This window comes from Equus quagga, chromosome 16, assembly GCF_021613505.1.
Source record: "Equus quagga isolate Etosha38 chromosome 16, UCLA_HA_Equagga_1.0, whole genome shotgun sequence".
Classification (NCBI taxonomy): Eukaryota; Metazoa; Chordata; class Mammalia; order Perissodactyla; family Equidae; genus Equus; species Equus quagga.
In genome coordinates, this window is record NC_060282.1 from 78199 (window position 1) to 98754 (window position 20556).

The window sequence follows — 20556 nt, forward strand, 5'->3', positions numbered from 1 at the left end:
GCGGGGAGAGACTCTCCACGCGGGCCCAGGTGTGCAACTCCAAAGTTTCCCTCTGCGTTTAGGAGTAATTGCGGGGGGTTTAGGTAGGGTTCTGGTCACCTGTTTCCACCGTCTCTCTTCTGTTGTGTGCTCGCTCCTGCCCTAGATGTGTGTTGATCTTCTGGGGGCGTCTGTTGGAAGAAAGCCGCTTGCGGGTACTAGGCTGTTCGGTCGGGGTCAGAGAGTTTTCACCTATTTCCACATCCTCCCGGAGGAAAGTCCGTCCGCCTTCCGATGTATAGTCACGTGGGTCTCTCAGACGTCCTGAGATGCTGTGTGGATATCCTTTGTTAAGCGATAAGTGTCCAAATAATTGTAGACTCGAAGGGGGAGAGACAAAGAGGACTACTCATGGCTCCATCTTGGATCCCCCTCCTTTTTCACCATCTTAATGAAATCAATGTATCCAGTTGCACAGGCCAAAAAAAGGAAAGTTTTCTTTGTATATTCTTCTCCATCACCTCCCACTTCAACCTCCACATTGAATTCTTCATCAAAGCTTCTTAATTCTGCCTCTATCATAGGTCTCAGAAATTTTGTCTTCTCCGTTGACCACTTCCACCATCTTCATCCCCATTTTGAGTCTTTGTTAACTACTGGGGAAGCTCCTTTACTGGTCTCCCAAAGTCCTCTCTTGCACACACCAATGGATTGTATAGTGTAGTTTTTTAAAAATCCAAATCTTACTATCTCATTAGGTTAAACCCTTCTTCACTCAAAATCACTTAGTTCATTTCACCATTCATAGGATAATTATTAAATTCTAAAAGTGACCTGGACTGTTTTTAATGATCTGCCTTCTGTCTACTTATCTAGTTTCATATCTTCTGCTAGTCTTGTGACATCATATTTCTTTAATATTTTTAATGTTAGACAAATGAGGAAAAGGAATAGATGCATTTTATTTATCCATGTTATCACCATTGTAAAACACAATTTCTTGAATATGAGAAGGCTTTGATAAATGCAGGATGATGATGAAACAAATTTTCCTGTCATGATTTTTTTCACATGATTAATGTAACCTGGTTAAAATATAGTTAAATGCTTTCATTCTTCTAGGTATGATTTTTTTTCTTTTTTAATAAGAGAAGAGCTGTTTATTGGTGTTCTTTGTAAAATGCTTTCAAGTTTTTCTTTACTCCAAATAAGTATTAATTCAATTCTGGGAAAATGGGAAGACTTATTGGAATTGTAGACACATCAATGTGCCTTGATTTTCAGGTTTGGATTGGTCTGCAGTCAATGCTGATTTCAATCAGAATGGGTTTATATTGTTTAGGCCCATTTGGAGTAATTTTATATTTGATCAATAATTTTTCTTATGTGGGAAGATTTTGCAAGGCAGAAAATCTGAATCTGAGTATGATATCAAAGTCTGATGAATCAGGGACAACATTGCAAACACCATCATATAGGCCTTCAGTCCAAGAATCATAGAATTTTGCCCGATGTCTACAGTGAGAGATGCTATATATAAAACCTTTGAAATAGTTTTAGTTCATGTTGTTGTTGTTCGTTTAATACAACAGCCTCCACAAGACTTTGGGAGCACGGAGAAGCACAGCTTTGGAAGAGGTGAGAATGTGGCACATGCTTGATGGAGCAGCTTTCTCACTCCACGGAGGCAGCCACCACACCAGAACCATCTCACCTGCAACAGTATCATGCCCATAAGCTTTAGAGGGCTCCGGCGGCCCGGGAGTGGGCTGGGGCCAGGCTCCTCAGGGTAGAAAGACACGCCTCCCCTCGAGGGGCACTGAGTCTTCACAGTGGCACTGTATGAGCGGGACAGTCCTCAGAGCCTCTACAGAGGCCACGTGGGGAGGGCTTTCTCGTCCACTGGGACAGACAAGTGATGGGCGCACTTTGGGATCTGTCTGTCTACAGAGGCAAGTTTCATTTGTGGGTGGGATATGCACTTTGAAAGGCAAAATCATGTTTCAATGACTCTGTGAAAGGATCCTGGGCTAACTAAATATTATTTGTTGCTGAAATAGTGAGGAACTTTAACTTTGAGACTAGGGTATAGGGAAGTAGACACACACTTCATCCAGTTGATAAATTTATCCTGTAGCCATTCCGTGGACAAGGACTAAATTATCACTTTATTGAGGTTATCTATGGATTTATCTTCCTAAAAAAGAATGATCCATTTAGATATAAAATGCTAAACTAAGACTTAACCACATTTCGTGGAGTCTTGCTGAAAAACAAACAAGCACACCAAATGAGCAGGCAATAGTGAAAATGGAGCTGTAGCAAATGTCAAACAATTCTTCTACTACCCTATATCTACAAGTTAATAATTTTGGGTCATGTGGTATTGGTGACATTTGAACATTTTACGATTACTTAGTACCAGGTCTAGCTGAGTCAATGTAACTGAAGCAAACATGTGAGAGGAGAATATCCAGTCTGATGATACATTGTTGTCTACATGATAATTTAAAGGAGCCAATTTATTCGTTTCATGGAAATAACTGAGTCAAAAGTAAATAGATTCACTAGGTCCATTTTGGTTTCATTAGGTGATAATGATACTGGGAGTAACATTATCCATAGATACAATTATCATAGCTGCATTACGGAGGAAAATATGCCCTGGGAGATTAAAAATCTTCTGCAACATCATGAAGCTACTAAATGATAAAGATGTAATTTAAACCCAGTCTGATCTGAAGGCCAATTAAAAAGAAGAAAGATTAGCCCAACTATTGCTTATTTTTCTCTGCTTTCAAATGAGCCAAAATAAATGAAGGAATGAATGAATAAATGTAAAAAGGAACCACAGATTTTATAAAGGATTTTTTTCCCCACTGGAACTGTTTTCATTAAACAGATAAACTATTAGATTTATATAATGACTAAAGAATAAATACAATTTTTAGCATTGAAAACTAAACACTAAATAGTAAATAAGTGTAGATTAAATAATAAATAAGTAAGCATGGACAGACCATTTAGAGCTGTTTAATTAGCTGAGTGTCTATCTCTGAGTAGACTCCTCCTAAATTTTCTCTCTGAAAACTTTTACCCTTAACCATATAATCCATTCTCTACCCTCAAGAAAAACGACATTTTTAAAATTAAAATCTAGTTACTATAACCATTTTCTGTTTAATATTTCAATGATTTTCTTGTTTTCTTGGACAACATTCAAAGTTCTTAGCATGCTAAGGAGACGATGTGCTTCCTACACCATAATAAGATCTGGCAAGTAATAACTAGAAACTAGAAAAACAAATGTGAAAGTGAGGATTTCTTCAGAGGGAGAGATGTCATTGGACAGAGGGTTTTGGAAGAAGACTGCTTAACCGTACCTTGCACTAATGAGGGTGGTGCTTTTTGCACACTCAGCTTAAGCAACAGAGCCTTTATTTGAACAACGCTAAAACCTCAAGCCAAGTCTTCTAGAGTCTCAGAAATAGCAAGGCATTTTCCTCAGCCACACCTTAAAATGTTCCATAACCATGGGCTGCTTAGCTGTTTTTCAGCCACAGGAGTCTGCCACAATTGATCTTTTTTTTGTGCTGCAGTAGTTTTGCTCTGAGGTAACATCCGTTGCCAATCTTCCTCTTTTTTTTTTCCTATGTGAGCCACTGTCACAATATGGCCACTGAGAAGTGAGTGGTGTGGGAACCAAACCCAGGGCCGTGAAGCAGAATGCACCAAATTTAACCACTAGGCCACTGGGGCAGGCCTCACAGTTGATCTTATATTGATCTGAACCTCATGGAGAATTAAACTCTAGAAAAAACTTTACATGGCTACAGACTTAGGGACAATTGGGATTTCCATGGTACTTCCTCTCAACCACAGCATACTAACTTATCTTTTTGAGTACTTCAAGTATCAAGAGTCAGAAAATGTCCTCAGAAGACCTTTTTTAAAAAGTTTCCTAAGTAGATAACAAACTATTATATTTCTTGGACAATGCCAAATTTATCTGTATAAGTACATTTTTATTTTTGAGGAAGACTGGCCCTGAGCTAACATCTGTGCCCATCTTCCTCTACTTTATATGTGGGACGCCTGCCACAGCATGGCTTGCCAAGTGGTGTGTAGGTCTGCACCCAGGATCTGAACTGGCAAACCTCAGGCCGCAAAGCAGAACATGCAAACTTAGCCTCTGTGCCACCAGGCTGGCCCCTATAAGTACATTTTAAAAATAGCTATTTATTAAACATTTAACCAAATGTGACTATATGGCACACAGTTACAGATGTCTTTGTATCTGGTTTATGGAATGGCCTGGAACCCGTTAGTTTGGAACTCAAAGCAATCTCATATAATCTCACAATTAGCCTTCAAATAACCTTCCCAGAATCCTTTTTCCATATAGATTTTTGATATTAAATTGTCCAGACTATGCAGTGCCTCCTCCCACTTCTGCCCCAGGTCTGCCACCTCCTCTTATCTTCCACACAGCTTCCGATTCCTCCAGGAAATAAGAGCTAAAAGTGGGGCAGGATTTGGGTTTTTGGAAAGGAAAAGAATGAACTTATCTGACCTCAGGGTCATCTGTGTATTTAGATGCTCAAATGCTCACTGTTTCTCTTGAGGAGTATTTTGTTGGATTCCTCAAGGTTTTCCCTCCCGTTGCCCAGCCCCATTTATGTCCCTTCAAAGGAGTACTTAAGAACTCCCTTAGGGGTGGAAGACAATACTCCAAGCTAATAGCAAACAAAAGAAAGCAGGTGTCTCAGTACTTATATCAGACAAAACAGATTTCAAGATAAGGCAGGTAAAGAGAGACATAGAGGGCCAATATATAATGATCAAAGGGACACTTAATCAAGAAGAAATAACACTTATAAGTATCTATACACCCAACACAGAAGCACCAAAGTTCACAAAGAAACTAGTACCAAACCTAAAAGAAGATATCAAAAATAACACAATAATAGTAGGGGACCTCAATGCCCCACTCACATCAGTGGACAGATCATCCAGACAGAAAATCAATAAGGAAACAGTGGAATTAAGTGAAAAGCTAACACAGTTGGACTTAATAGACATATATAGAACACTTCATCAGCAGAATACACATTCTTCTCAAGCGCGCATGGAACATTCTCAAGGATAGACCATATGTTGGGAAACAAGGCAAGCCTCTACAAATTTAAAAAAATTGGAATAATAACAGGCATCTTCTCCAATCATAATGCTATAAAACTAGAAATTAACTACAAGGAAAAAGCTGAGAAAGGCACAAAGATGTGGAGACTAAACAATATGCTATTGAACAAGCAATGGATCATTGAAGAAATTAAAGAAGAAATCAAAAAATACCTGGAGGCAAATGAAAATGATAACATGCCATATCAACTCATATGGGATACAGCAAAAGCTGTATTAAGAGGAAAATTCATCACAATACAGGCACACCTTAACAAACAAGAAAAATCTCACATAAGCAATCTTAAACTACACCTAACTGAATTAGAGAAAGAAGAACAAACAAAGCCCAAAGTCAGCAGAAGGAGAGAAATAATAAATATCAGAGCAGAAATAAATGCTATTGAAACAAAAAGGCAGTAGAAAGGATCAATGAAACAAAGAGCTGGTTCTTTGAGAAGATAAATAAAATTGACAAACCCCTAGGCAGACTTACAAAGAAAAAAGAGAGAAAGTTCAAACAAAAAAAATCAGAAATGAAAGAGGGGAAATAACAACAGACTCCACAGAAATACAACGGATTATAAGAGAATACTATGAAAAACTATATGCCAACAAAATTGATACCCTAGAGGAAATGGATAAATCCTTGGACTCCTAAAATCTCCCAAAGCTAAGTCAAGAAGCAGCAGACAATCTGAACAGACCAATCGCAAGGAAGGAGATTGAAACAGCCATCAAAAGCATCCCAAAGAATAAAACCCCAGGACCAGATGGCATTCCCAGGGAATTCTACCAAACTTTCAGAGGGGATTTAATACCTATCCTTTTCAAGCTATTCCAAAAAATTAGGGAGGATGGAACACTTCCTAACACATTCTATGAGGCCAACATCATGCTGATACCAAAGCCTGACAAGGACAGCACAAAAAAGGAGAACTACAGGCCAATATCACTGATGAATATAGATGTAAAAATTCTCAACAAAATTTTGGCAACGCGAATTCAGCAATTTATCAAAAGGATCATACATCATGATCAAGTGGGATTCATACCAGGGACAGAGGGATGGTTCAACATCCTCAAATCAATCAACATGATACATCACATCAACAAATTGAGGAATAAAAACCACATGATCATCTCAATAGATGCAGAGAAAGCATTTGACAAGATCCAACAGCCGTTTATGATAAAAACTCTGAACAAAATGGGGATAGAAAGGAACTACCACAACATAATAAAGGCCATATATGACAAACCCACAGCCAACATCATACTCAACGGGCAAAAACTGAGTGCCATCCCCCTGAAAACAGGAACGAGACAAGGATGCCCTCTATCACCACTCTTATTTAACATAGTACTGGAGGTTTAGGCCAGAGCAATTAGGCAAGAAAAAGGAATAAAAGGAATCCAAATAGGGAGGGAAGAAGTGAAACTCTGGCTGTTTGCAGACAACATGATCTTATATATAGAAAACCCCAAAGAATCCATTGGAAAACTTTTAGAAGTAATCAACAACAGCAGCAAAGTTGCAGGGTATAAAATCAATTTACATAAATCAGTAGCATTTCTATACTCTAATAATGAACTAACAGAAAAAGAACTCAAGAACACAATACCATTCACGATCGCAACAAAAAGAATAAAATACCTTGGGGTGAATTTAACTAAGGAAGTGAAAGACCTATACAATGAAAACTACAAGACTTTTCTGAAAGAAATGGATGATGACATAAAGAGATGAAAAGACATTCCATGTACATGGATTGGAAGAATAAACATAGTTAAAATGTCCATTCTACCTAAAGCAATCTACAGATTCAACGCAATCCCAATCAGAATCCCAATGACATTCTTTACAGAAATAGAAAGAAGAATCCTAAAATTCATATGGGACAACAAAAGACCCCAAATTGCTAAAGCAATCCTGAGAAAAAAGAACAAAGCTGGAGGCATCACAATCCCTGACTTCAAAACATACTACAAAGCTACAGTGATCAAAACAGCATGGTACTGGTACAGAAACAGGTGCACAGATCAATGGAACAGAATTGAAAGCCCAGAAATAAAACCATACATCTATGGACAGCTAATGTTCGACAAAGGAGCTGAGGGCACACAATGGAGAAAAGAAAGTCTTTTCAACAAATGGTCTTGGGAAAACTGGAAAGCCATAAGTAAAAGAATGAAAATTGACCATTCTTTTTCATCATTCACCAAAATAAACTCAAAATGGATCAAAGACCTAAAGGTAAGACCTGAAACCATAAGGCTTCTAGAAGAAAATGTAGGCAGTACACTCTTTGACATCAGTATTAAAAGGATCTTTTCAGACACCATGTCTTCTCAGACAAGGGAAACAATAGAAAGAATAAACAAATGGGACTTTATCAGACTAAAGAGCTTCTTCAAGGCAAGGAAAAACAGGATTGAAACAAAAAAACAACCCACTAACTGGAAAAAAATATTTGTAAGTCATACATCCGACAAAGGGTTAATATCCATAATAGATAAAGAACCCACACAACTCAACAACAAAAAATCAAACAACCCAATCAAAAAATGGGCAGGAGACATGAACAGACATTTCTCCAAAGAAGATATATGGATGGCCAATAGGCACATAAAAAGATGTTCATCATCGCTGATCATCAGGGAAATGCAGATCAAAACTACACTAAGATATCACCTTACACCCATTAGAATGACAAAAATAACTAAAACAAATAGTAACAAATGTTGGAGAGGTTGCGGAGAAAAAGGAACCCTCATACACTGCTGGTGGGAATGCAAACTGGTGCAGCCACTATGGAAAACAGTATGGAGATTCCTCAAAAAATTAAAAATAGAACTACCATACAATCCAGCTATCCCACTACTGGGTATCTATCCAAAGAGCTTGAAGTCAGCAATTCCAAAAGACCCATGCACCCCAATGTTTATTGCAGCATTATTTACATTAGCCAAGACATGGAAGCAACCTAAGTGCCCATCAACAGATGATTGGATAAAGAAGATGTGGTATATATATACAATGGAATACTATTCAGCTGTAAAAAAGAACAAAATCGTCCCATTTGCAACAACATGGATGGACCTTGAGGGAATTATGTTAAGTGAAATAAGCCAGATAGAGAAGGACAATCTCTGCATGACTTCACTCATATGAGGAATTTTAAAATGTAGACAAAGAGAACAGATTAGTGGCTACCAGGGGAAAGGGGGGGTGGGGGTGGGCACAAAGGGTGAAGGGGTGCACCTACAACACGACTGACAAACAATAATGTACAACTGAAATTTCACAAGATTGTAACCTATCATTAACTCAAAAAAAATTAAATTAAAAAAAAAAAACTCCCTTAGGAACCCCATCTATCCACATGTTTCTCCTGAAGTCACATGGAGTCTGGCTAGAAGTCCCATAAACAGGTCCATTTCTAGGCAGTTCCAGGCCAAGTTTTTTCACCTGGGTATATTTTTGGCCCATAGGAGCATGGCTAAAGTCACGAGGTTCAATCAATATAAGCCCAAGCGAATATAAGAAATTAATGATGACATAAGAGATTATGTGAAAATTTGTTGTTATATGATATTTAAACCCTAGACAAAAAGAAAACAGAGTTCATGTTCTCTTTTATTACATGATCTGAAAAAATAAGCAAAACAAAGAAAGAAAAAAATTATAAATATGAACCATTTTTTTACTCAACAGATATTTGTGGACTGGCCACCCTGAGCTGGGCACTGAGCAGCCCACGGAGTCTTTTAGTGAGGAAGGACACATGGGACCTGGCCTGTCACATGCGCAGAGCAACATGCAATGTGATGATGACGAGATGCGCTGCTGTGGGAGCCTGAGGGCAATTTCATCCCTCTCTGAGCCGGTGAGGACTCACCAAGCTCCCACAGGGAAAGCAGGGTAACTGGGGAGATGATCAAAAAAACAGAGATTCCAGGAATAGGAAAAAGTAAGCACAAAGCCCCAGAGACTAAACCACCAGAAAAACACTTCCTAAGGAACATAATTGAGAGAGTTAAAAAAAAAATTATAGAGAAAATCATTAAAATATGGATATAGTGTATCAACGTTTATGCATATTATATTTTAACAACTTACATATCTTAAAGAAAAAAATTTTTAAATTTTAAAAAGTCAAATGGTGTTGATATATTTGGTTGGCTCATCCTCACATAACAAAATAATATTAATTATTTTTAATATTAAGGGACAAAATAAGCACTCATGAATTAGAAGAAAATCGAGGTGAAAATAAAAATTCTGAAGCTGCTTTCTAAATTAGAAAAATACTATAAAGGAATATACAAATACTTTAATTGTCCTTTAAAAATTAAAGCACACCTAATAAACTGGGAAAATTTTCCAACAAATGTACAATCTACAATTAATAACATTATAAAAATAACATATTTTCAGCTGATAACTGATATATGTGTAGACAATTTAAAAGAATCAATAGCATGCTATATGGATATTAATTGTTAACATTCTTTTATTAGATCAAATATATTTTTCTATAATATATTTGCCTTCAAAATAGAAAAAAATACTACTCACCTTTCTCTTTAGTTAATCAATTTGACTGGAGGGTGGTTCTGGCCAGGTGATCAGCTTTTAGTGAATCCCACAGGGGCACAGCAAGTGGACAAACCAGGCTGGGGGCTTCCCGGGAGCTCCAGGATACCCAGGGTATATGCAGTTGCAGATGGCCACTGATGGGGCTCTGAAACCTCAAGGGACTGAGGGTGTATCACTGAGCCCGGCCTGTCCAAGCATCCGGAGGGTGAGAGATACACTTCCATTTTTCAGGAGACAATGGGACTCAAGGAAGGGGGAGAGCCCCCCCTCTGCTAAAAAAAAAAAAAAAAACAGTCCTAGGAACAGGCCATAGGAAACAGAGCAGGTGCTGATAGGTTTGTAGAACAAATGATCTATTTTACTGAAAACCACCATGTACGTCACATTTTACAAAACAGCATCCATTCTGACCTCTTGGTCCCTTCCCTAACTCCACAGAAGAAAGCAGGTACTCAGGGAGCCAGGAGGACAGGGTCCCTCTTCCAACACTCAAGGCTGCCCCAGGCACCCTCAGACCCCTGGTCCAGTGCAGCACACAGGGAGGTGAGGGCAGTGGAACCTGCATACTGCTCCTGCCAGCCTGGGGCACCTGGATCCTGTCCAGAATCCTCACTGCCACCCAAGGGGAGGGCCGTACCAGAACCACAGACACAATAACCCACAGCCTGAGCCTCAGCTGGACTCACAGATGGCCCTGCCTGGGCAGCTCCCAGCCCTAAGAGGAAGAGACCAGTCAGCACAATGGTTGTGGTCAACCTTGCCTAGGGCCAGCACAGCGACAGGCTGGGTTTCCATTCCAGCTCATCTTCCTCCAGGCACTGCTACAGGGCTGGGCTGAAGTAGTCCAAGATGTAGCTGACTTGGAAGAGAGGAGGAGGGTGAGAGCTGACCAGACAGGGACCTGGGTAGGAGGGGCAGAGGGCTCCAGAGGGAGGAGGAGTGGGATACTGGGTAGAGAGTGTAAGGGGAGGGGTACGAAGTGTGTGGGCCATGAGTAGAGCCTGGGGCCGGGGAGAGGAGGATACCAGGGGAGGAGTTGGGCGAGGAGGACTAGTCCCGGAGCAGGAGGAAGAGACCAGGGGAACCCCAGGAAAGGAGGAGGGACTGGGGAAACAGAAATAAGTTCCCTGAGTGGGATCTCTAGGCAAAGCAGGGGGACGGGTCAGGGGACTCTCAGTGAGGCTGGACACCAGGACCCTGCAGGGGCCATATGAGAACACTGTCCAGCAGCGTTCGTGTCAGAAACATGGTGGAGCCCACCTGGAAGAACTACAGGTGAGCTGCAGAGCCACATCTCGTCCTTTAGAGCCATGGAGCCAGTATTGGCCTGAGACCACACTCAATGCACCAGGTCCTGCTGCGTGGGCCAGAACACTGAGGCCAGAGGGCAGAGGAGGTGGATCAGGGCCTCCAGGCAACCTTGCCCACCACTTCCACTCACACTGGTTTACAGACAGGTGAACTGAGGCCAGTGGGTGTGACTTAGCTGTGGCTGCCTAACACGTGAGCCACACAGGAAGCGCCGCCGAGAACACCTCTGGGTACAGGCCAGCATCCCAAGTAGAAAGATGGGATCTAAGGATGGAGATGGCAGCAAGGTCAACTGCCCACCCAGAAGCCAGGGAGCACTCTTGCATCTCATCTTCAAATGCTTCTTGCTTCCTGGTGCCCCCCACGGTGTCTCCTGAGTCCAGGACCTGCTATTAAGTGCTCTCTGTGAAGCCCGGCAGTGTTACACAGCAGTCCCCTCTGCGCCCCGCCCCCCCAAACTGATGAATGACAGGGCAGCAACTTTCTCAATCAAGGCTGGTGTTTACTCTCCCAGAAGCGAGTTATGCTAGGATCTGGAGGATGAGCAGGCAAAGGAGCAGTAGGACTGAGTTTGGTAACTTCAGGAGCAGACAGGAGGGGCAGTCAGGAGCCTAGACGTGTGCAGGCCCTATGTGAGGTGTCATCCACCAGCCTTCAGTACAATGAAGTCACTGGGTCAAAGAAATAGGACTCAACACACGTGGAGGATGGCTCTGGCTGCCATGAACAGACAGGAGGCAAGAGTCGGTGTAAGGGGACTAACACCTGGAGGCTCATGCAGCACTCAGGGAAGGGATGGGGCGAGGACTGGAAGGCCTACCAGTGAAGGCAAAGAAAGCACAAAAGATTTGAGATTGATTGTGAAGACAGAACTCACACACCAGCTAAAGTATTTAGCATACGTGTCAACCCAGCTTCTGGATTAATCAACTATGTGGGCAGTAGTGTCACTCACTGAAAAGCAGAAGACGAGAAGAGATCCGGAGGCTGACCACATGTTTTGGACATGTCAAGTTTGAGATGCCCACAAAACATCCAAATGCAGACCTTGAGTAGGCAGTTAGGCTCCAGGCATCTATGCAGTCTGGGATGCAAGTTTGGGAGACGCGGGCAAAAATGACATCACAGCCACTGAGGCCACCTGGAAAATGCAATTCAATGCAGCAGAAGGCCTGGGACTATGACCTGGAGCAGCCGACACTTAGGTCATCCACTAGGCTCAATCAAGTCTTTGGTGGGGACTGTTAGGACAAGAAGCTCTCTGCTCCTAAGAACAAAGTCTGGCCTGCTGGGGGCCATGCTGGCTCCGAGGATGACTTGCTCAGAAATGAAGGCAACAAAAATGACCAAGCACTGGGGTGAGAGCCTGGATCCAGCAATGCCAGACGCCTGCCTCATCTTTGCTTCTCCTAACAGACATAGCTAGCACACGTTTTCACTCATTCACTTTTATAAAAAGTTTTATTGGGGCAATGTGACATAACGACAGCACTACACCACATGACCAGACATTCTTCCATAAGTGAGCACCAGTGCACAACTATGCAGCTTTCCCACTAATCCTCATTACCAACAGCTACTACACCTAATACTGGAGGCTGAGTAAAATATTCTTTCTACAACATGCTGAACACTCGCTTCAGTTTTTTGTTGAAGCTTTTCTAAACGGACCTCCCACTTCTGGCAAGAAGAACATTTCATTTGAAAACCTACAAATGGGGTCTTGTGCTTGTCTGACAGTACCCAACAAGGTAATGTCACATCTGCCCAACAGCAATGGCACCAGATTCACTGACCAGCCAGGGACAGACCAACCCCACGTGTGTCCAAAAGAGCATCCCTGGAACGGCTCTGCACTCAAGATAAACCCCTATGCCACCCAGGGAGGGGGACTGTTCCAGGATGGGGGAAAGACTAAAAGAAATTGAACCTAAACTCTTCATCAGGAGTGTCCAGGGGTGCCTTGGCTCCCCTTGCTAGGCGAGGCCTGCAGACCCTTCCATTCTTCTTTCTGGTGGCAGCACCCACGGGCTGCACCTGGGCTGAGTGGGCTGCTGCAGAGGAGGGCAGAGACAGTGTCAGGACTAAATAATAACGGCTAACGTGACCTGTGCCCACACAACCCTAATCCCTTTGTATAAATTAACGGGCTTACTTCTCAAAAACTAAAAGGTAGGTACTATCATCACACCCCTTTTGGCATCAGAGAGATTCACTAACTGTCCTGCTCCTGTCTCCCTGGTCCAGGCCCGAATTGTGTGTTCCTGAGGTCCAGGCTTGCTCATTCCCTGCTCCCCCCAGAGGCTTCCCTGCGCCCATCTCCTCCTCCCGCCAGCGCCGCTGCTCTGGGCTTTTACTTTCTCTCCCTACCCCTTGAACTGTTCTCGGTTGCTCACCAGTCCTGAGGGCCCGCAGCGCCTCGCGCCACTCGCTTTCCATCTGCGCCCTGTAGTCCCCAAACAAGGAGCGCATCAGCTGCCTCTTCCGGGGCAGGGGGGTTCTTTCGCTGCGCAGGGCTCGGATTGCCCCAACAGCCTGCTCTTCTGCGGATAAAAATAAAGGACAGTGATCTCCTCTATGCTCACCTCCTGTCGTCCTCTCGCAAAGGCAGCGATCCCATTCCCTAGCAACACACAGACCATAGCACTGCCCCCGTGCACCCCCAACTCCACAGAAGGGCCCCTCACTCTGTCTCGGGCTGGGTCTCTGCGTCTTGAGGCCCAGCTCCAGCTGCTCCACGCACCACGCCAGCTCCCGGGCCAGCTGCTCTGCCTGTGATGGATTGGGGAGAGTGGCTGTGCGCGTCAGGGCCCCGCGGCCTCCAGCCTCATCCCACAAGGACCCCAAACCCCCATCCCCTCCGCCTCCCTGCCTGCACCCGCCAGTCAGAGACGCGCCCAGGGACTCCGCCCTTGCCTGGGCCTCCGCGCTTAGGGGAGCTTCCTCCGGGGCCGGCTTTTCTGAGGCCTTGCTGCCGCCATTCGCTACGGAGGCCCCGCTCCGGGTTTTCTTTTTCTTCTTTTGCTTCCTAGAGGCCGCGTCGCCTTCAGCGCCGCCGGGGCGCGCCCTCGAGGCGGCGTCGCTGTGCGCTGGGGTTCCTGAGCAGAGACGGACCGCGTTGGACCTCACGGCCGGGGGCCGCGGGGCACCAGGGGCTGCGGGGCGGGGCGGTACCTGCGCCTGGGGCCGCCGCCGTCTCCCGAGGAGGACGTCCTAGGGCCTGGGGAAAGAGGGAGGGGGCAGCACGAGGGTCACGGGGGCGGCCGGCGGCCCAGGACCCGCCACCTGCGCGCCCTCTCCTCCCCGCTCACCTCCATGCGCCGCGGTCGCCGCCGGAACCGACGTAGGGCCTCGGTCCGACGCCGAATTCGCTCCTCCAGAAACGCGCCTGCGGCGCAGCGTTCCTCCGGACGCGAGCGTGCGGTGGGCGGGGCCGCGTTGACCCCCAGCCAGCGCTGGCGGCCGCGGCGTCCTCCCTCCCTGGCAGCTCTGGCGGCTGTTTGGACCGCCGGACGCCGACAGCAGGGCCGTGAAGCCCCTGCGAGAGCGAGGCGGAGAGGACCCAGCATGCTCGGCGCTGCCTCCCCGCGCGGGCCGCGCCTGCACAGCCGCTCCTAACGCTCCATCCCCAGGGCCACTTCCTGGCTCTTGCACACGCCGGTCTCCACTACTACAGTCTTTCCTGCTCGCGCAGCCTCTTCAGAGGATAGATCACAAATCCCATACGTGCAAATACAGATATTCATACTCAGCCGATTCTCTTTATTCGAGGTGGTTCTATAAAGTAGCTGAGAACTGCTTCTGGGGGAACACAGTTCGGTTCCTGGGAGCTGCAGTTCGCAACGTTTTCATCAATCAATTAACACACAACCTTGTTTCATGTGTGCTGCTGTTTAAAGAAACTTTTAAAATATCTGTTGTCGATCATTGACATTGAGCTCACGGCCAGCAGCGCACACGTCCTCCACAAGGCACGTCGCAGCCTCCTTGCAGCTAGGAGCACTAGACGGCGCTTCAGCACCACGCCTCAGGGCCACCGCAAACAGCAAACCACCAAGCAGCACAACAATGCAATAAGCATGCACTGAACGTACCGTGGAGAGGACACTGGTTTACAGTATAAGAACTGGAACAAAGCAGAGTGCCACCTAGTTCAGTCTCAGCTGGGAACATGTCCATCTGGTCACAGATTTTTCACTGCTCTGTGCACGTCTGTGAATGACTGTGAAAGGGCAACTGTTGATTTTGGGGTTACAAACAAGTTCTAGCAAGTAGGCAAATTTGCAAATATGAAATCCACTGTAATGAGGATTGACTGTATATATAAACGTATTTTAAGGTAAAACATTAAAATGCATGTATCTACCATCCAGTTTAAGAAACAGAACATTATCAATATCTTTGAGGACCCAGTGTACTCTTCCTTCCAAGGTCACAATCCACTCCTCCCCTCAGAGAAAACTACACTGAAATTGACCATTTCCTTTTCTTGATACTTATATAATGTAAATATGCGTCTCTAAACAGTATTGTTTAGTCTCGCATATTTTGGACTTTAAATACATCAAATCATCTATATGTGTTCTTAAGCTTGCTGTTTCCTCAATATGTTGTGAGGTTATGCATGTTGCTGTGTACAGCTGTAGTTCATTTTCTTCACTAGTGATATTCCACAACATAAGGAGACCCACCAATAAACATCTGCATTTCTTCCATTTTTTTGCTGTTATTAACAATACACCAGGAATATTCTTGTATGTCTCTTATGTGCAGGAATTTCTCTAAGATATGTCTAGGAGTGGAAAAGCGGAGTTGTAGGATTATGCACATCTTCCACTTTCCTAGATAATACCAGCATCAACTTTCCAAAGTGGTTGTACCAGGTTACACTCCCACCAGCAGCGTGTTAGAATTTATATGTTCACAGCTTCACTATTCAGTATTATCAGACTTTTAAATTGTCAGTGCGATGATTAACAAATAGTATCTCACTGAGATTTCAATTTTCATTTTTCTGAGTATCTTGTCCTATATTTGTTGGCCATTCATGTTTCTCTTTCTATAAAGTTCTTGTTTATGTCTTTTGTTCAGTTTTCTATTCGATCTACTGTTTCTTATTGAATGTATAGGAGCTATTTATACATTATAAGCTCTAATCTTTTGTCAGTTGTATATAGTACCAATGTCTTCTCCTACTCTGTAGCTTTTCACTTTCTTTATAGTGTACTTTGATGAAAAGAAATTCTCATTTTTTAACCACATTGAATGTATCGATCTTTTTATTTTCCCTTTTTGTGTCTTAAGAATCTTTTCTTAACTTGAGATCATAGTGCTAACTTCCTCTTCTAAAAGTTTATGGTTTTGCCTTTCAAATTCAGTTTTACTCCAACTGAAATTGACTTTTGTCTCTATGTAAAGCAGAATTCAATTTTATCTTTAAAATATGGATAATCAACTTTCCTAACCTCATTTGTGGGATTCTGATCTGTGGTGCCACCTCCGCTGCAGTTCATTTCCACACACACACGGGTGTATTTCAGAACGCTACACTTTGTTCCACTAGGCCATTGTAAATTCCAGCACTATGCCACCCTGGTCAACTGCCAACCTTTATAAGTCTGACATTCAAATCAGTCCATCGATTTCCATTAAAAACAGCTTTCAGATTTTTATGAGAATTGAGTTAATTCAGCATTTTGAGAAGAATTTACTCTTTGTATTAAAATAATCATGAATCTGGCATACCTCTCATTTATTTAGGTCTTCTTCAATATTTTTCAATAGTTTTATAACTTTCTCCCTAAAAGTCTTTCACATTTTTCCTAAGTAATCCTACATATGCTATTTTCAAATTGCTATTAGGATTCAAATTGGGGCACAAATCATCTATTTACTTATGGTATAATGAGTTCTTCCATCTGGTATCTTCTTTTTTTAATGTACAGACTTCTCAAGTTCCTTTAGTGAGGTCTTTTGGTGGTGTTTTGGGTTTTGTTTATCCCAAAACATCTATTTTTATTCTCACTCTTGGACGATAGCTTGGATGGAAATAAAATTTGAGGTTAGCAGTTACTATCTCTCAGAATTTTGAAGATGAGCCACCTCTGCAGACCTCTCCCACCTCTAGGACCCCACCCCACCCTGTCTCATCTCTATTACTGTACTGAGCGCTGCCTGGCTTGATGTACATTTGTCTCCCGGCTGGACTGACAGCCCTGAGGAACAGAGACATGTCTTTCCATGCCTTTGATTTGCCATTGCTCAGCAGACCACCTGGCACATAGGAGCTACACAATAGATGTAGTTTGACTTAATCATGAATCATATTGGATTTGAACTGTTACTCTCCAAATATCACATTTTCTATGGTTCCTCTCCTGACATGAAACATGTGAGTTCTTAAAAAAGATTTTCCTGTATTTTCCATAGCCCCAAATATTTATTAAAGTCTGGTATGAATAAGATAATGAGAGAAGTATAATGAAACAAAAAGAGAAGTGCCCTGACCTTGAAGAACGTTGTTTAAGAAAACATACATCCAAACACACTGTCTCTCCATTAACGTAATTAGACATTTGGATCAAACTTTTAGTTTTTCCCATTTTTTTCCTATGACAAAACGTGATTTTTTAAAACTTACCTAACCTGAAGACTTTGTCACAATCTTTATGTTCATGAAGTTTCTCTTCCGAGTGGGTTTTCTGGTGGTGAATAAGCATCACTCAAGGCATTAGTGAATACTTGGGGGCTCTAGATTTCCCTCCATGTCTCCTGAGTAGTGGCCCTTGGTGTAGAGGGGCAGTGAAAGAGGGCAGCATAACTAAACCCACACAGGGCACAGTGTTTGCAGATGGCCAATGACAACACCTCACCAGAGTTATGGACCCTCTACCTCAGACCCAGTGGACTGCCCAGGGACAGGACACAACAGGAGGAGGCTGGGGTTCAAAACTGACCCACCACTGAGTCTAACACCCACTGGGCACTCACTGACACAGCCCTAATGCATGCAGGAGGATGGCTCCTCCCTGCTTATCTGGGCAGCAGAGGTCGTCTCCTGGGAGTTCTCTATCCTTGGGTTTTTGTCTCTCTGGGACCCACGGCTCTCTCCTTTGTTTCAGCTGGGATATCACACCAGGTTTGGAACATGGGATTGCTGCTCATAGAACAGCAAATGCTACATCTTGGGTGCACAGAACACATCTGCACTGGTGCCAGACTCTAGGTGTATGAAGCCCTGTTGTTAGAGACAGGGACTTTGAGAGAAGCCATCATTTTAAAAGTCCAGGGGAAGCTGTGTCTATGGGAAGATGGGTTTACACAGTGGGTTAAGGGTGATATTTGAGCACAGAGAAATAACAAGCTTGTGTGTGCTTTCCTCACTGGAAGGCAGAAAAGCAGTATGGTGCAGTGGTCAAGAGCACTACTGCCAAGGCAGGCAGATCTGCACTCAAATCTCAGCTCCAACACTTACTGTGTGACTTTAAACAAGGTACTTAACCTCTCTGATCATCAACTTCTCCATCTGTAAAGTGGGGGGAGTAGCTGCACCTGCCTTCATTGGTTTGTTGCAAGGATTAAATGAGATAATGTTGGGAAAAGAACTTGGCACAGTGCCAGGATAAAGGCAGTACTCATGGTTGGTATTTATTGGTTTTGGGTTTTCTAGCACCTGCTCCCCTTCTAATAGCAAACAGTTTCCTTTTGGGGAACTATCTCCACCACAGTGTATGTGATCTTGGAGGGATGTTAACTCAAGTTTCCATATTTAGAAGCTGATGGGTCATTAGCTTCCTCTCCCTGCCACAGTCCAGTGAGGGAGAACATGTGACCTATGTATGTGGACTGGAGAGAGGCAGAGGAAACACTGGCGGTAATGTCACTCGGCAGAGCAGACCATTCTGGTGTGTGGGGCCTGCTGCTCCCTGTTTCTCCAGAGCACCCCTGCTTCCCACACTATCTCCCGGGATTCTGTGAGCCTCCCGACTTCCTTCCAACACTTCTTGCAACCAGGAATCCTAGATGGAACAATGGTGACAACGACAAATCAGCCAACACTGGGGTGTGGGCTCCATGCGAGACCTTGGGAGGATTCCTGGAATTGGAGTATGTAAGTTGGTTATCAATGGAGCTCAAAAAGGAAGAAAGTGTAAAACCAGGGATCCCAAAAGGGGATCACCCATTTCCAACTCTCCGTAACAATGCAGAAGAGGAAACTGAACTAACTTTTTTTTTTCAGTCTCTACTATGTGCCAGGTATTCAACTAGGAACTTTAATATACTGGTACCATTTAACTTAAACCACCCTATGAAAAAGGAATTATTCTTCTCTTCATAGAAATCAAGGCTCAGAGAAGTTAAATGTCTTGAACAAGATCCGAAGTACAGAACCCACCCCATCCCAGGTCTGACATTGAATCAGTGGTCTTCCCAGCGTAAGTACAAGTGTAAGACAAGGCCTTCCCTTGTTTCACAGCCCTGATGGATCCTGAGCCCGAAACTCGGTCAGCTTCAGAACCTATGGCTGTGCCCAAGAGAGGATGAAGCTAAGATGCACAGTTAAGAACTGCAGGGTAGGTTTACCCAGCAAGACCAAGTTCCTGGAGGTTTCCAGCATCAGGTCCCTACAGAGGCCCCACTCCACCAAGGAGAGGAGCACGGCCCTGGAAGGTCAGGTTGGCCTGGAGCAGCGAGTAGGAGGATGCAAGTCTGCATGCTTGGGGGGTGCATCAGAACCAGGGGGGCACAGCCAGAGCGCCCACTGGAGGGGGCACCTGCACTCCCCTCATCCCACTCCCCCTTCTGCCCCCCAGCCTCCTGGTCTCTCCCATCTCTCCTGCCCTCGCATGGCCCTGGGCAATCCCACTCTCCAACACCAACTTCCTTCCAAACTAATGTGAATTACCCCCTCAAATTCGCTAAGTCGCCCAGTTGACGGGTTCACCTAAGAGCCACCAGAGAGGAGCCCGGTCCACACGCCTGGAAGCCCTGGGCTTTTCCAAGAGCCTCAGCGGCACTGTGGTTTGTCCCCGCCCCCCAGTTGGCTAATTCACGAGATGACTGTGCAGTTGCCCAAAGGTAAGAAGACTCCGGTAGTTTACTTACTTTTGCACTTTGGAAACTCTGAGCAGCGTCTCGGGCTATCTTTGCTTGTCCGCGATCACTGCACTAAGAATGCAGTTAGCACCGACGGGCTACAGAAAGCGACTCCAGACCCGAACTAAGGCCACCTCTATGAACCAGTGGGAATCAGCATATCATGGAATTTGGTACCTGTAGATGTAACCCTGAGATTACGACGTGCAGCTGAAGAGGGTGGAATATCAGTCCCATCACGGTGACTCGGTTAAAATCTAAGGACACGACCCTCGGTAACGGTAGTTCGACTTTCCTAGCCCGCAGGGGAACCACGAACTCGGATCCTGACCTGCCAGCGGCTCCGCCGGACTTCCGCCGGAAGGGACCGTGGGGCCACGTTTGTT

General features: G+C 44.2%; 1 protein-coding gene across 7 annotated transcripts in view; it reads right to left on the reverse strand.

Annotated features, from left to right (window-relative positions):
* C16H8orf33 (chromosome 16 C8orf33 homolog) overlaps window positions 1-20498 on the reverse strand; it is a 38669-nt gene extending 18171 nt beyond the window's left edge. The window contains exons 1-9 of one of the 7 annotated variants that reach the window (XR_006885592.1): window positions 20180-20498; window positions 17715-17775; window positions 14386-15296; window positions 14249-14294; window positions 13991-14172; window positions 13762-13846; window positions 13471-13617; window positions 12030-12215; window positions 9743-10032 (exon numbers count right to left, since the gene is read on the reverse strand). Coding sequence is in view for 3 of the 7 variants with exons in the window: in XM_046642085.1 (XP_046498041.1) it covers window positions 11211-11338; window positions 12030-12215; window positions 13471-13617; window positions 13762-13846; window positions 13991-14172; window positions 14249-14294; window positions 14386-14643 (1032 nt within the window). In the remaining 4 variants the exon portion in view is untranslated. The other 6 variants (XR_006885591.1, XM_046642085.1, XR_006885594.1 and 3 more) reach the window with 6 other exon arrangements.
* Between the last annotated feature and the right edge of the window lie 58 nt (window positions 20499-20556).